The following is a 16,572-nucleotide window of genomic DNA, read 5'->3' as shown; positions in this document are numbered from 1 at the left end:
TAATAATATATTTACATTCACACATTTCATTTTCTATCACAGGACGAGTCAGACATTGAACACATTTTGTAATATTAGTGTAAACCCAGAGAACACAACTATAGGGGTGAAGAGGTTGCAGTCACACCCAGGCCCTGGTGTCCATGACTTGTGTAGAGATACAAGAAATATTCGGCACTTACCTTGGACTCTCCTACTTTATATGCTGGGCATTAGTTGGGTGCTCTCCTTATACTTTGAGCAGCCCTCCTACTCCTGGACCTGAGACCATGATAGAGCGCTTCATTGTGCCATTCCTCTTTTATTACTCCTGGAAATGTAAGACTAAATTTACAACTGCGTGCTGCTATTTCCTTTTGTCCATGGCCATGGTCTGATACTATACAATCAGTGCTGATAGTTTAAGAATGTTTAGGGACATGGCCTATAATTGTTGTATGCTAAAAATGCATAAAAAAAACTTTTTGCGGGCCATTTTTTTTACACCATTTTATCAAACGCCCACGTAAAACGCACCATCGAAACCCCCGTTTTTTCCATCAAAATCAATGGGCAGATGTTTGGAGGCGTTCAGCCTCCGTATTTTCGGCTGTTTTTTGGGGTGTTTACGGCCAGGAAAACGGCTGAAAATAGGCTGTGTGAACATACTCTGTTGTACTAAGTTGTAACTTTAATGAGAAAATATGAAACATTGAAATCTGAATGTAAAATGTTCAGTTGTTAGTTGCATTAATAGAAACATTTTACTGGAACTTGAACTGTTTGTCTAAAAAAAAGCAACAGCAACTCCCGACAATCACCAGAAAAAAATACTTCTACAACCATATAGTTGTGGTGAGGTGTTGGTGTGGTTGGAAATTGCTGCAGTAATGTCCAGTGTGAATCTGGCATTATATGAGATTTCTAGAGCGTATATATACTTCACGTATCCAGTAACATGTATAATTAATGATAAAATGCTGCATCTTACCTGTCAATCACACAGTCAATCACAGTCCTGGTCCAAATGTCATTGCCAGAAATTGTAGAAAAAGTCAAAAAATTGTGAGCTGTAGGATACACACTGATCCAATATCAAGCAAAGTGAGTGTAATCCAGCTGAACATAGAACCTAATGACTAGTACTATCTATGACATCATCAGTGACATCTCAAGCGGCTGCAGTATCAGTTACATCATCGATTATCTCCTACTGCTTGGATAGACTGTCTGTATATACACTGGATATAGGCGTTACATGGGGCTGCTGTTTTATAAACATGGAAGAAAGATACATGTGTGATTATAGGGGCTACGACTAAGAACATGTAATGTATGAAACGTGTAATCTGTTACTAGATGGATTTTATACTGTTATACAGATGTAGCCATCTTTAACTTGACTCTGATATCTTGTTGCAGCGTGATACTTTCTTGATCCCACAGCACTCCGTGTTTCAAGGGTCCATGAGTAGGTTTCCACGCCAATGTATAAAACATGGGAACTCAGCACTCCAAGGTATTATGCAATAAGTGATATTTTATTTCAGATATAGCGAAAAGTAGTAATCCAAAAGTAATGGCGCAATTACCTTACAGCGACCGAGGTCACAAGCGCCGCATATCCTTATCTACGGTCATAATCCGTGTCTGAAGAAGGTCGAATGTATAGACAGAAACGTTAAAAACCTATTTTTGGATTACTACCTTTCGCTATATGTGAAATAAAATATCATTTGTTGCAGCGTGATATCACACAACAAAATCCATTGAAAAGTCATTGAAAAAGTCAAGATAAGGCCTCAAGCATGGCCGGCCTTAGCTATGTTCGACCAGTGCGGTCACACAGGGCGCCAGCCGCCACACTGCAAGAGGGGCGCCAGCGGGTGTGTTTATCCCCGCGCCGTTGCAACTACCAGCGGGGATACACACACTAACTGCAGTCGCCTTTCCACCCGGGCGCTTCTTCACTTATTGGCCGTCGCTACCACTGTAGCAACCTTAGCGGCTGCTAGCGGTGACACCAGGCATGAGGGCGGTGGCGCCGCTAGCAGCTGCTGCGGCTGCTATAGCGGTAGCAACGGCACTATAGCAGAGCAGGGAGGTATCCCAGGACAGGAGTTTTCCCTGATGTCACTGTCCATATATGGAAAGATGCATCAAGCAGCGCTCCAGGAGCGGAATCCCCGGCCACACGGGGTTTCCGCTCCTTCAGGGAGCTACAGTGGCACTATCTCTACTGGAAGGGGGGGTTGCTATCTACACGGGGGCACTATAGCAGAGCATGGAGGTATCTCCCTGCTCTGCTGTCTACTAGCGACACTGTAGCTCCCTGAAGGAGCGGAATCCCCGTGTGGCCGGGGATTCCGCTCCTGGAGCGCTGCTTGATGTTTCTGTCCATATATGGACAGTGACATCAGGGGAAACTCCTGAAGCAGAATCCCCAGTCACAGCATTGCAGACTCTATGACCGGGGAGTCCACTCCAGGAGAAGCCAATGACGTCATGGACACAGAAGACAGGAGCTTCTCCTTGATTGGAATCGATGGTCATAGCATCTGCAAGGAGGATGTGGGACAGCGATGTCTTAGTTGAATGCATTCATGACCATTCTAAATGAGAATACATTAACCCGTTAGTGACCGCCCCATAGTGTTTTTACGTCGGTCACTATCAGGTTTTATTCCGACGCAATAAACTTTTTATGTCGCTGCATTGGAATAAGTAAACAGAGCAGGGAGCTGTCAAATCTCCCTGCTATCAGCTGCCAGAGGTAGCTGAGGGCTGGGGGGGGGGGGGGCCCTGCTCGAACGTGTGAGATGGAAATTAGTATCGATCTCACCTGTTTAACCCTTCAGATGCGGTGCTCAATAGCGTGCACTGCATCTGAGTGGTTTTGGATAGAGGGAGGGAGCTCCCTCTCATCCCACTGACACCCGGCAATAAAATCGCCGAATGTCTGTGTCTCCGATGGCAGCCGAGGGGCCTAATAAGGGCCCCCAGGTCTGCCTGTAGTGTGCTAGATCATGCCTCTGGCATGACCTAGTAGATGCCTGTCCGTTTTACACGCACAAGCATAATACACTGCAATACAGAAGTATTGCAGTGTATTATAAATGCGATCGTAGGATCGCATAGTGAAGTCCCCTATTGGGACTAGTAAAAAAGTGAAAACATTTTAATAAAAAGTGAAAAAAAAAAAGTGAAGGAAAAAAAATGAAAAACCCACTTTTCCCCTTTACAAACTGCTTTATTATTAACAAACAAAATAAAGTAAAAAAGTTACACATATTTGGTATCGACGCGTCCGTAACGACCCCAACTATAAACTTATTACATATTTTAACCCGCACGGTGAACGTCGTAAAAAAATAAAATAAAAAAACCATGCAAAAATTGCTGTTTTCTTTGAATCCAGCCTTAAAAAATATGTGATAAAAAGTGATCAAAAAGTTGCATCTACACCAAAATGGTACCAATGACAACTACAAGTCGTCGCAAAAAAAAGCCCTCCTACAATTGCATCGGCAAAAAAATAAAAATATGGAAACACAAAAAAACAATAATTTTGAACAAAAAGGGTTTTCACTGTGTAAAAGTAGTAAAACATACAAAAACTATACAAATTTGGTATCGTTGCTATTGTGTTATTTATACCACACGGTAAACGGCGTAAGTTTAGGATGCAAAAAAGTGTGGCGAATTTGCTGTTTTTTTTCTATTCCCCCCCAAAAAAGTTAATAAAAGTTAATAAATAAATTCTATGTACCCCAAAATGGTGCTATTAAAAATTACAACTTGTGCCGCAAAAAACAAGACCTTATACAGCTATCTCGACGCAAAAATAAAAAGGTTATAGCTCTTTGAATGAGACGATGGAAAAACGAAAAAAAATGGCTTGGTTACTAAGGTCTAAAATAGGCCGGTCACTAAGGGGTTAAACCTGAAATTTACCCATAAATTCCACTGCAAACAAATAGAATTTCTAGATATTAAACTTGTCAAGGATATACATGGCTTTCTGCAAAGCGATATGTATCGTAAGGAGACCTCGGTCAGATTATTGTTACACTCTTCTTCTTCCCATCCCCCACAGACTATTCAGGCAGTCCCCATTGGACAATTTCTGCAGATTAGGAGAATCTGTTCATCAGACAAATTGTTTGAAGAACAGGCAGAGGACTTAAAAAATCGTTTCCTCAACCGCGGATATAGTATGAGGTCCATTAAAAAGGCATATCACAGGGTGAAACACACTACTAGAGATGACCTGCTCTTTCCAAAGAAAAAGACAGACACACAAACACAGGTAAGGTTTATAACCAGCTACCACTCAAGGTGGTTACAAATGAGGGACATTTTTAAACTATATTGGCCCATTTTATTGACAGACCCTACACTGGAGAGATTCATCACCAGACACCCAAGCATTACAGCAAGACGCTCTAAAAACCTGAGGAACCAACTGGTGAGGAGCCACTACGATCCAATCAAAAGCAAGTATCCTTTTGGGACTAAGGGCCCGAAATGGGGCTGTAATCCTTGTTGACACTGCATTGCATGTCCAAATATAGAGAAGGCATCAACATTCACGAATGCCTCAGGTACAAAAATATACTACATGACCTATTCAATAACCTGCACCACAAAAGCTGTAGTGTATTATGCGGTATGTCCCTGTCCCAAAATCTATGTTGGCCTTACATCCAGAGAATTGAAGGTCCGAGTAAGGGAACATATGTCCGACATCAAGCGAGCGACAGAAGTGGACAATTTGGAAGGTCTCAAACCAGTAGCCCGACATTTCAGGTTACATCATTCCTGTGATCCATCTCAATTAAAGGTGAGAGGGATTGACCACATCATATCGGGTATGAGGGGAGGTGCTGTTAAACAAAAGCTGGCACAATGTGAGACTCGTTGGATATGGACCCTTGGGGCAATGTATCCACATGGCTTGAATGAATCTCTGAGCTTCGCTCCGTTTCTAGAACCATTGACTCCTAGAGGGGCCTGGTTTTTTAATCGTTCCATGTATTGTATATTTAATATTGTTGATTAACCTCTCCCTGTCTTCCTTTTCCCTTTACAGGACTGGTTACATATAGCCCTATAAAGGATTTACTGAGTGGACTCAATAGTAAGAACGCAGGAAGAAACCGGTCACTATTTGAATACTGCGACCGTATACGGACGTGTCCTTTGCTTCAATATTCTTGTTTCTCCCAAAGCAGTCATACATATATGAGTGATATACTTATTAATTTTGTATCATATTAGTGTTTTAGTTCTTGCCCTCTCTTCCCAACCTTTTCCCAGCTCTCCTCCCTGCCCTTCCCATTTCCTTTCCACCCTCCCTTCTTTTCTTTTCCTTTTTTCCGTTTCCCACACCATGCATGTAATTCATACTCACGTTGTTATATATACGAACATGTCGTTTGCATTTTTTATTTACAGAGCACATATGTGTTTTCGTTTCAATAGTTTTTATTGGGGTTTTTTCACATAAAGCATGAAACATAAACATATTATGCATAAAGTATATAGAGTTCAGTTACATATATCTCAGTAAAGCAAAGGATAGCGATATCAAGCACATACACTACCGTTCAAAAGTTTGGGGTCACCCAGACAATTTTGTGTTTTCCATGAAAACTCACACTTATATTTATCAAATGAGTTGCAAAATGACTAGAAAATATAGTCAAGACATTGACAAGGTTAGAAATAATGATTTTTATTTGAAACAATAATTTTCTCCTTCAAACTTTGCTTTCGTCAAAGAATGCTCCATTTGCAGCAATTACAGCATTGCAGGCCTTTGGCATTATAGCTGTTAATTTGCTGAGGTAATTCGGGAGAAATTTCACCCCATGCTTCCAGAAGCCCCTCCACAAGTTGGATTGGCTTGATGGGCACTTCTTGCGTACCATACGGTCAAGCTGCTCCCACAACAGCTCTATGGGGTTGAGATCTGGTGACTGCGCTGGCCACTCCATTACAGATAGAATACCAGCTGCCTGCTTCTTCCCTAAATAGTTCTTGCATAATTTGGAGGTGTGCTTTGGGTCATTGTCCTGTTGTGGCATGCAATTGGCTCCAATCAAGCGCTGTCCACAGGGTATGGCATGGCGTTGCAAAATGGAGTGATAGCCTTCCTTATTCAAAATCCCTTTTACCTTGTACAAATCTCCCACTTTACCAGCACCAAAGCAACCCCAGACCACCACATTACCTCCACCATGCTTGACAGATGGCGTCGGGCACTCTTCCAGCATCTTTTCAGTTGTTCTGCGTCTCACAAATGTTCTTCTGTGTGATCCAAACACCTCAAACTTCGATTCGTCTGTCCATAATACTTTTTTCCAATCTTCCTCAGTCCAATGTCTGTGTGCTTTTGCCCATATTAATCTTTTCCTTTTATTAGCCAGTCTCAGATATGGCTTTTTCTTTGCCACTCTGCCCTGAAGGCCAGCATCCCGGAGTCGCCTCTTCACTGTAGACGTTGACACTGGCGTTTTGCGGGTACTATTTAATGAAGCTGCCAGTTGAGGACCTGTGAGGCATCTATTTCTCAAACTAGAGACTCTAATGTACTTGTCTTGTTGCTCAGTTGTGCAGCGGGGCCTATCACTTCTCTTTCTACTCTGGTTAGAGCCTGTGTGTGCTGTCCTCTGAAGGGAGTAGTACACACCGTTGTAGGAAATCTTCAGTTTCTAGGCAATTTCTCGCATGGAATAGCCTTCATTTCTAAGAACAAGAATAGACTGTCGAGTTTCATATGAAAGCTCTCTTTTTCTAGCCATTTTGAGAGTTTAATCGAACCCACAAATGTAATGCTCCAGATTCTCAACTAGCTCAAAGGAAGGTCAGTTTTATAGCTCCTCTAAACAGCAAAACTGTTTACAGCAGTGCTAATATAATTGCACAAGGGTTTTCAAGTGTTTTCTAATCATCCATTAGCCTTCTAACACAGTTAGCAAACACAATGTACCATTAGAACACTGGAGTGATGGTTGCTGGAAATGGGCCTCTATACACCTATGTAGATATTGCATTAAAAACCAGACGTTTGCAGCTAGAATATTTATTTAGCACATTAACAATGTATAGAGTGTAATTCTGATTAATTTAATGTTATCTTCATTGAAAAAAAACGGTGCTTTTCTTTCAAAAATAAGGAAATTTCTAAGTGACCCTAAACTTTTGAACGGTAGTGTATGTGTTTTCATGCCACATCTCATTTTTATATATACACATATATAAAATTGTTCACATTGAACAGATATACACTCCACGGATTATGATCCTCTTTCTGGTTCTACATATGTTCCCTCCATACACACATTTACTTCTATCCCATCCATAGAGTGTTTACCAATATATCCATTCACTCACATGCTCCCGAACCCCCCCCCCCCTCCCTCTGTCTTCTTTCTTTTGTCGGTTGTTTTTTTCGTTCATCTTTCACTTGTTTATTGTTTGATTTTGGCTTTTTATTTTCGTCACATATCGGTCCCCTAGTTATTACTTTCATCCTGGACCGTCTCCCTTCTCTTTCTTCACATGCGGTTCTTATTCTCACTAGATATTCACACCATGTGCACCTTCACCATTTTCGGTTTCAGCATTTTGCTTTATACATTGGCTTGATCACCATCATCATCCCTTACTGTAGGACATTCCCCACTTTTCTTCAAAACATTATATGCATACACATAACAATGTTTACAACATGTCTAGATAGTATCACACTCATGTCCACTCAGTTCTCTGCCTTATGGTTACGTATTAGGTACCTGCTACAATCCCATCTGATGTTTTGTGACTACGTCACATATACTTTCCTTTTTTCCTGATCTTACTTACTGGACTCAGCGGTGGGCGGGTGCGCAGATGGGGGAGTGGCTTATGCACCTTCCATCCGCTGTCTGTGTTCAGGGCGGTATGTGGGAGGTGCTGTCAGACATCTCTGTCCCACATCCTCCCTGACGACGCGGCTTCCGGAAGTGGGGCGGTGGCCATCTTTGTACCCCCTATCTGACGCCGGTGTCCTCCTTCCGCTTCTGACCGGTGATTTTTGATCTGTAACACATGGGCCAGGTAGGAGGGGCTCCCGCTAGGATGATGCCACCCCCAGACAAAGGCATTCGCCGAAACGCACGTTGGGTGTTGGCGTCCTTCCTATGCGAGACCATGACTTTTGGTATGTACTTATTTCTTACACTCGTCTGTTATCTCATGTTGGCAGTTTATGTCATTCAGTCGTTTGGATTTTGCAGCATATAACCATTAGCCCCATTATTGATGTGTATAGGGAATATTAACATGTGGCTATAAGCTATATATCTGTACTGTCTATCACTGCACATTTTGACTACTATCTCACATCTAACAACTATCTGATAAATTTCCCATGCGGCTTGGCTGTCCCCCTTGGACTTTGATATACATTTGTGTCTGCATCCTACTACAAATATGCATAAACATGCCCATCACATTTACTTTTTGGTCTAGCATAGGCTGACGCCTTCTCATTGTGTGACTCATCTTTTTATTCTGTCATGTCTATTTGTAATAAAATGTATATATTTTTATAGTCCAACATTTTGTGCCGAAGTTGATCATTTTTCCACTTTGTAGTGTTCTTCTGGAAAAGAAAGAAGCCAAAGATGTCAGTGTGTCGAAATGCAGACAAGTCATGGCTAGGAGAAGTCGTCTTGGCGGTCTTGGCTATGTGAAGAAAAGAAAAAGGGAAAGTGACCTACACTGTACATAAAATTTGTGCCAAACAGCCACAATTATATCTAAAAAATATATATAATCTTTTATGCTGCAGTCAAAACAATTATTAAAACCAATGATGAGTCTCGCAAGAATCGGCATCACAGGGGCACACTAACTAGACCCCTAAGTTAGTCCAAACCCCTGACCAGTTCCTTAAATTATTCCAGACCCCAGACAAGACCCCTAAATCAGACCCCAAAATTAATAAAACCCCAGATTAGACTAAAGGAAATTAACTCAGACCGCTCTATTTACTTACTGTTCCTCGTTGCCTTCTCTTCTTTTTGGGCGCCGCTGCACGCATGGTCCTGATGCCAGCCAGCACAAAGACCTTGTATGTACCGCAACACACAACATCCTGGCGGTGACTAACATCAAGACCCTGTGTGGCGGGCTTGATGTAGCTCTGGTGCCCACTCACCTCTGCGACCAATGTGACCCCTATAGCTCTGCCACCGCTTCCTGTTTAGAATCTATAGCAATGAAATAATAAATTCAATATATCTTATGCATGACTTTCATCTGAATGGACACCATGTAACAATGTAACACTGCATTTCTCTACCTATGCAACCAGTATACTAATAGTGATGTCACTGTACATAGAGATCAGGACAATACACAGTATATAGAGAATTTATATAATAGAAATATATATGGCTATGAATGTATGACATATGGGGGCACATGTATGACAACAGTGCCAGTCAATTTCTTGTAAATCTGAATAGAAATCTTAAAATCACATTATAAAGCGTCTGGTCCTCAGTTTTGCACATTTTACCCACGTCCAACAAATTTTTGGATTTGTGGATGCGTCAAATTTATGAGAGGCCTGCAAGATGTTAAATGGTAAAGATGACATCCTCCGCCAGGTCAGACATCAGTCAACATGCTTCTAACTCCAGCACCTACACCAAAGTTACATACATTATATATCAATTTTAAGAATCTGGAGCACATGAGGTAAATTTACCACAAAGACACTTAATACACATGACCATTCTGCATTACCCGTGGAAACAACATAGTACAACATGGCAGCTGCCACAAATGTCACCAGATGGAATAAGGATGTAAAATACAAGGATAATAAAGTTTTTCTAAGCAGTAATTTAGAAGCCTTATATTAAAACGCACCATGACATTATTTCAGTGTACTTTCCCTTTAAACTTGCTGAGGCATGAATCATCATGGCAAGTGCCGCAAACAACAACCAATAGAATCGCAGGATTTGAATTTAAAGATAGAGAAAAATCATCAGTTGGTGCCAGTCTGCGATTGCTCTTTTCAGAGATAAGACAGGCTCCATTTTGTTCTTCAAAGCGATTTGACAAACGTTTAGTTTTATCGGAGGAGAAGACACTACTGCGTATCTGCGTCTTCTGAGAGACAACACCAACTGTCTTCAAGACTTCACAGGTAAAGTGCCGCCATTTACTAACCATAATGACCACGTCATCCCAGACACAGACACAGATGCTTCTTCCACTACTGAAATTGATTGTATTTTATTAATAAACTCAAAGGTTTTCACCTAAATACCCAAAATCTGGATAAACTAAGGAGACAAGAGTAAAATAACCCGACGTATAATCATCTCCTTTCTCAGATCTTGCTGATGGATCCCAAGCTGTAGGACCGTATGCTTATTATTATTCTGTATTTAGAGAGGTTTCCATTCTAGAAAATGATATCAATAGGATTTTCCACCATATTCTGATCAGTCTGCCAGCACCATCACCCCATTTCTTCAGTTTTACCCTTCATAGTGGCATCCCCCCCCCCACCCCGGTTTCCAGGGAACTACAGCATAGTCTGATTTAATTGATTACACAATGCTGTCTCTTCATTCTCAGGATCGGCAGGGGTCCCGGAGATCAGACCCCACTAATCAGAATGTTATGTCATATCCTAGCAATATGCCATAACACTCAATTATGAGTAAACCCCCTTAATATTCATAGTGTATACATTTTATACCTCAGTGCAGCTGTCCTGTGATTCTTCTTTTTTTATTTTCAACCAAGTTTTAAAATTTACTTTAATCTATAATGTGTGTAAATTGGGTCCGGGGATGTGGATAATGTTAGAGGGGTGCTTATTGTGTTTTTACTATAATATATAAATATATTCCTGGTCTCTAATGTAAAATCTGTAGCAGGGCCCTTTCTATACCATGTGTCATTTATAATACTGGTGTCTTCTTATGGAAGATCCTGGGTGTGACTGCTACCTCTGCACCCTCTATAGCTACGCCCCAGTTATAATGTCAGTCCAGCGCACACACTACATGTTTATATTAATATAAGTTTTTGTAACATCTTCTTCAGGAAACTGGAGGCCCTCAGGCTTATTAGTCATTGGGCCCATGACTGTGTGGCACGGAAGGGGTTAAAGGAGGGATATATCCTGCTAGGGGTGGGTCTGTCCAAGATAAATTTAGGTGGGCCACAGGTCCTATAGGGATAGAGGGCACCTGCCCAGGGGCGTAACTAGGAAAGACTGGGCCCCATAGCAAACTTTTGACTGGGGCCCCCGCCTCCCCTGGGTGTCACACAACCCCCCCTTGTAGATAGTGCCTTTTTTACAGCCCCCCCTGTAGATAACGCCATACAGCCCCCTCTGTAGATAGCGCCATACAGCCCCCTCTGTATATAACTCCATACAGCCCCCTCTGTAGATAGCGCCATACAGCCCCCTCTGTAGATAACGCCATACAGCCCCCTGTAGATAACGCAATACAGCCCCCCCTGTAGATAACGCCATACAGCCCCCTGTAGAGAACGCCATACAGCCCCCCTGTAGAGAACACCATACATCCCCCTGTAGATAACGCCATACAGCCCCCACTGTAGATAACACCATACAGAGTCCCCCCTGTAGATAATGCCATACAGCCCCCTTTGTAGATATCTACAGAGGGGGCTGTATGGCGTTATCTACAGGGGGGACTCTGTATGGCGTTATCTACAGAAGGGGCTGTATGGCGTTATCTACAGAGGGGGCTGTATGGCGTTATCTACTTGGGGACTCTGTATGGCGTTATCTACAGAGGAGGCTGTATGGTGTTACCTACAGGGGGGACTGTATGGCGTTATCTACAAGGGGGACTCTGTATGGAGTTATCTACAGAGGGGGCTGTATGGCGTTACCTACAGGGGGGGCTGTATGGCGTTCTCTACAGGGGGGCTCTATTGCGTTACCTACAGGGGAGGCTGTATGGCGTTATCTACAGAAGGGGTGTATGGCGTTACCTACAGGGGGGGCTGTATGGCATTATCTACAGAGTGGGTGTATGGCGCTACCTACAGGGGGGGCTGTATGGCGTTATCTACAGAGGGGGTGTATGGCGTTACCTACAGTGGGGGCTGTATGGCGTTATCTACAGAGGGGGCTGTATGGAGTTATATACAGAGGGGGCTGTACGGCGCTATCTACAGGGGGGCTGTATGGCGTTCTCTACAGTGGGGGCTGTATGGCGTTCTCTACAGGGGGGCTGTATGACGTTCTCTACAGGGTGGGCTGTATGGCGTTCTCTACAGGGGGGCTGTATGGCGCTCTCTACAGAGGGGGCTGTATAGCGTTATCTACAGAGGGGGCTGTATGGTGCTAATGCCATACAGCCCTCCCTGTAGAGAATGCCATACAGCCCCCCCTGTAGGGAACGCCATACAGCCCCCCCTGTAGGGAACGCCATACAGCCCCCCTGTAGGGAACGCCATACAGCCCCCACTGTAGAGAACGCCATACAGCCCCCACTGTAGAGAACGCCATACAACCCCCCTTAGGTGAACCCCATACAGCCCCCCCCTATAGGGAACGCCTGCCGTAGTCGTGTTCAGTGGTGTCCCTCTGTAGCAGCCATAGCGGCTGCTAGTGGAGCCTCCGGCCATGGTGGGGGCCCGTGGCGGCGGGCGACAAAGGCCCCCTCATGCCGCGGGCCCTGTAGCAGCCGCTACAGCTGCTACGGCGGTAGTTACGCCACTGCACCCGCCCCACTGAACGTTTTTTGGATAGTTTTGGGGGCGGTCTTGCCCATCCTCCCCTACTTTGGGGGCGGGCAGACATCTTCCTCTTTTGGCCGTTACTTGTCCCACCCTCCCTCCCTATTTGTTTTGTGTTGAACCTAATTTTTCTTTAAAAAAAAAAACTGAAAAGAAAAGAGAAATATATATTGACGAAAAGTAATAAAAAAAATAAAATAAAAAAAAATAATGATACAATATGTTTTAAATAAGAGACAAAAGCAATATATATATATATATATATATATATATATATATATATATATATTTGTCTCTGAAGCACTATGTGTATTTTATATGGAATTATACTCCGTACAATTGTCATGTTGTTTAGCAACTCCAAGTTTGTAAAAGGAGTTGTAGTTTTTCTGGTCATGAGGCATTTGATTCGTTTGGAAACTCATGTCACAGCAGGCGGTAATTTGTTATTAAAAGAATTGACCTACATGCCCTTCCTTAGGCGGGCTGGCATACGGGTATAATAAGAAAACTTTATTTTGAAAATACTTAAATAATAAATAAAGCTGTGGCCGACCCTCGTGTCAACCCACGTTTAAAAGTTTAGTTGTGTGTCGTTCAAATTACTTGTATGGTTTATGTATAATCCACCCTAGCCTGTACATGGGACAGGTATGCGCACAGTCAGTCACATTCCCAAATATTCATGGTAATATTCTCTTCTATTTAAGTTTCCCAGGAAGAGGAGAAGAGATGGCGAGGAAGAGGAAGAGAGAGATGGTCACTCTACATGTGGACGAGACGTCAGTACAAGATTTTATATCACTGCAGTCACTACATACCAAATCCATACTTAGTGTTACAAACCATTACAAATCTAATCTATCAGCTTCTTATTAACCTCTTCACCCATGGGCATAAACACCCTATAAGGGTGACGCGTCCTTCTACCAAGGTCATACAAAGCTTAAAGGGAATGTGTCGCTAGAATTTTTTTTATTTTTTTAAATTAAACAGTTAGTATATAAATGATTACACATTGTTCTAATTTTTTTCATTTTTTCACATGTCTGGAAATATTATAAATTAGATTCTAATTTATAGCATTTCCATGTGCTGGTAACTAGAGGGAGCAATTCCCAAAATTGAAGCATTGGCATGTGGTAAAGCAACCTCATTGCCTTATGCTGCAAAATTGGAGAAGACACACTCTATCTAGTGTCCCCAAACAATCCCCCCTCCTTTATCCTGGCTAGTGCCAGGAGAAAGGAGGGGGTTGAATGTTCAAATCTCCTACACTGTGTGCCGCCATTTTTTGAGCGAATTCACAATGTAGGAGGATTAGATACAGTGGTAGTCACACAATATAAAACGAACATACACAAACATAACTTACCTGCTCCTGCCGTTGCCGCCGCTGCCTCCGCTCCTAGTCCTTGCTTCTGAACATATGGACGGAAGCCGCGACCGGAAGTAGTCGTCTTACTGTCCGGCCGCGGCTTCCGGTCCACATGAAAATGGCGCCGGATGTCGCTCTGCCGAAGACCTACCTTTTGGTCTGTGCGGGAGCGGCGCTTCCGCCATTCCCACACAGACGGCGTACGCTATAGTGAATGGAACGGCTCCCGTTCGCATTCTCTATGGGGATGTATGTGCCGTATTCCATCTCTGTATGTGTCGTTAATCGACACATGCAGAGATGAAAAAAAAAAATGGCAGCCCCCATAGAGAAGTAAAAGAAAGAAAAAAGTACAACACAAACACACAAATAAATTTATTTTAATGACATACTAAAAGCAATAACATATAAAAAAAATAATTTCATGACACCTTCCCTTTAACCCGTTAGTGACCGGCCCATCGTGTTTTTACGTCGGTCACTAACGGGCCTTATTCCGATGCCATAGACTTTTTACGTTGCGGCATCGGAATAAGTAATCAGAGCAGGGAGCTGTCAAATCTCCCTGCTCTCAGCTGCCAGAGGTAGCTGAGGGCTGGGAGCGTCCCTGCTCTGCCGGGTGAGATCGATATTAGTATCGATCCCACCCGTTTAACCCCTCAGATGCGGTGCACAACAGCGAGCACCGCATCTGAGTTGTTTTGGAGAGAGGGAGGGAGCTCCCTCTCATCCCACCGACACCCGGTGATAAGATCGCCGAGTGTCTGTGTCTCCAATGGCAGCCGGGGGCCTAATAAAGGCCCCCAGGTCTGCCTGTAATGAATGCCTGCTAGATCATGCCGCAGGCATGACATAGCAGATGCCTGTCCGTTTTAAACAGACAGGCAGTAATACACTGCAATACAAAAGTATTGCAGTGTATTATAATAGCGATTGCAGAATCGCATATTAAAGTCCCCTAGTGGGACTAGTAAAAAAGTTTTAAAAAAAAGTTTCATAAAGTTAATAAAAAAAAAATGTGAAAAAAAAGTGAAAAACCCACTTTTTCCCCTTACAAACTGCTTTACTATTAAAAAACCAAAATAAAGTAAAAAAGTTACACATATTTGGTATCGCCCCGACTATAAAGCTATTACATTACTTAACCCGCACGGTGAAAATTAAATAAGAAAACGGCAGAAAAATTGCTGTTTTCTGTGAATCCTGACTTTAAAAAAAATGTGATTAAAAAGTAATCAAAAAGTCGCATCTACTCCAAAATGGTACCAATAAAAACGACAAGTCGTCCCGCCAAAAAAAAGCCCTCATACAACCGCATCGGCGAAAAAATAAAAACGTTACGGCTCTTCAAATATGGAGATGCAAAAATAAATAATTTTGAAAAAGAAAAGCGTTTTTACTGTGTAAAAGTAGTAAAACATACAAAAACTATACAAATTGTGTATCGTTGCAATCGTAACAACCCGCTGAATAAAGTTATTGTGTTATTTATACTACACGGTAAACGGCGTAGACTTAGGTCGCAAAAAAAGTGGCGACATTTCAGATTTTTTTCTATTCCCCCCCAAAAAAAAGATAATAAAAGTTAATCAATAAATAATATGTACCTCAAAATGGTGCTATTAAAAAATACAACTTGTCCCGCAAAAAACAAGACCTTATACAGCTATGTAGACGCAAAAATAAAAGAGTTATAGCTCTTGGAATGCGACGATTGAAAAACGTAAAAAATAGCTTAGTCATTAAGGTCTAAAATAGGCTGGTCATTAAGGGGTTAACTAATGCTCTGAGAGGTGAGAGCACTAACCCCAGAGACAGACCACGAGGAAATGTTCTTAAACATGGATTTTACTAAGATTTCCCTGTCATTTATTCATTTCATTGTAAACTTATTAGCACATAATTGTCTGTATTTTATATTTTTACATTGGACGGCTGACTGTAATATCTATTTCTTCGCCAAACATGGACTCCTTGGATTGCTTTTCAGGGTTCTGACTCCTATAAAGACATTATACGAGAGCTGAGTACTGCGCGGCAGCCTGAGTAGCGCTCTTTACTTTGCGGGATGTCATGGTGGGACACCCCACTCACTTTAATCTGCTCCTCACCCTCCTCTATTTCTTTTTTTTTTGTAACTTTCTCTTCGTTCTCTGTACTCTTATGCGGCTGTTGAATCCGTCCTCTTCGTAGGGGGCCTGGAGTCATGTAGACTGCTCTCCTGCGTGGGAATATTGGCTTTCACAGCAGTTCTTTATATGTACGCTGCATTTATACTTTCTGTACTCTTATGTAATTCTGTACCCCAAATGATTTACAAAATGGACCTTTTCGATCATGAAAATAAAGATTTTATATTTTTACATTGGACTGCTGACTGTAATAACTATTTCTTCTATGACAGTTCGCTGACCTACATG

At 42.3% G+C, this 16,572-nt stretch overlaps 1 protein-coding gene across 1 annotated transcript in view; it reads left to right on the top strand.

Moving 5' to 3' along the window:
* The first annotated feature begins 4,717 nt into the window (after positions 1–4,717).
* The window catches only part of LOC142760426 (speedy protein E1-like), a 104,655-nt gene continuing 92,800 nt past the window's right edge, over positions 4,718–16,572 (top strand). Inside the window, exons 1-2 of the mRNA XM_075863615.1 lie at positions 4,718–4,822; positions 13,485–13,556. Coding sequence (XP_075719730.1) covers positions 4,718–4,822; positions 13,485–13,556 — 177 coding nt within the window. The remainder of the gene's footprint in view (positions 4,823–13,484; positions 13,557–16,572) is intronic.

The sequence above is a fragment of the Rhinoderma darwinii genome, chromosome 4 (genome assembly GCF_050947455.1).
Source record: "Rhinoderma darwinii isolate aRhiDar2 chromosome 4, aRhiDar2.hap1, whole genome shotgun sequence".
Classification (NCBI taxonomy): Eukaryota; Metazoa; Chordata; class Amphibia; order Anura; family Rhinodermatidae; genus Rhinoderma; species Rhinoderma darwinii.
Note: the sequence above shows the minus strand (reverse complement) of the source record. Positions and strands in the feature narration are given on the sequence as shown.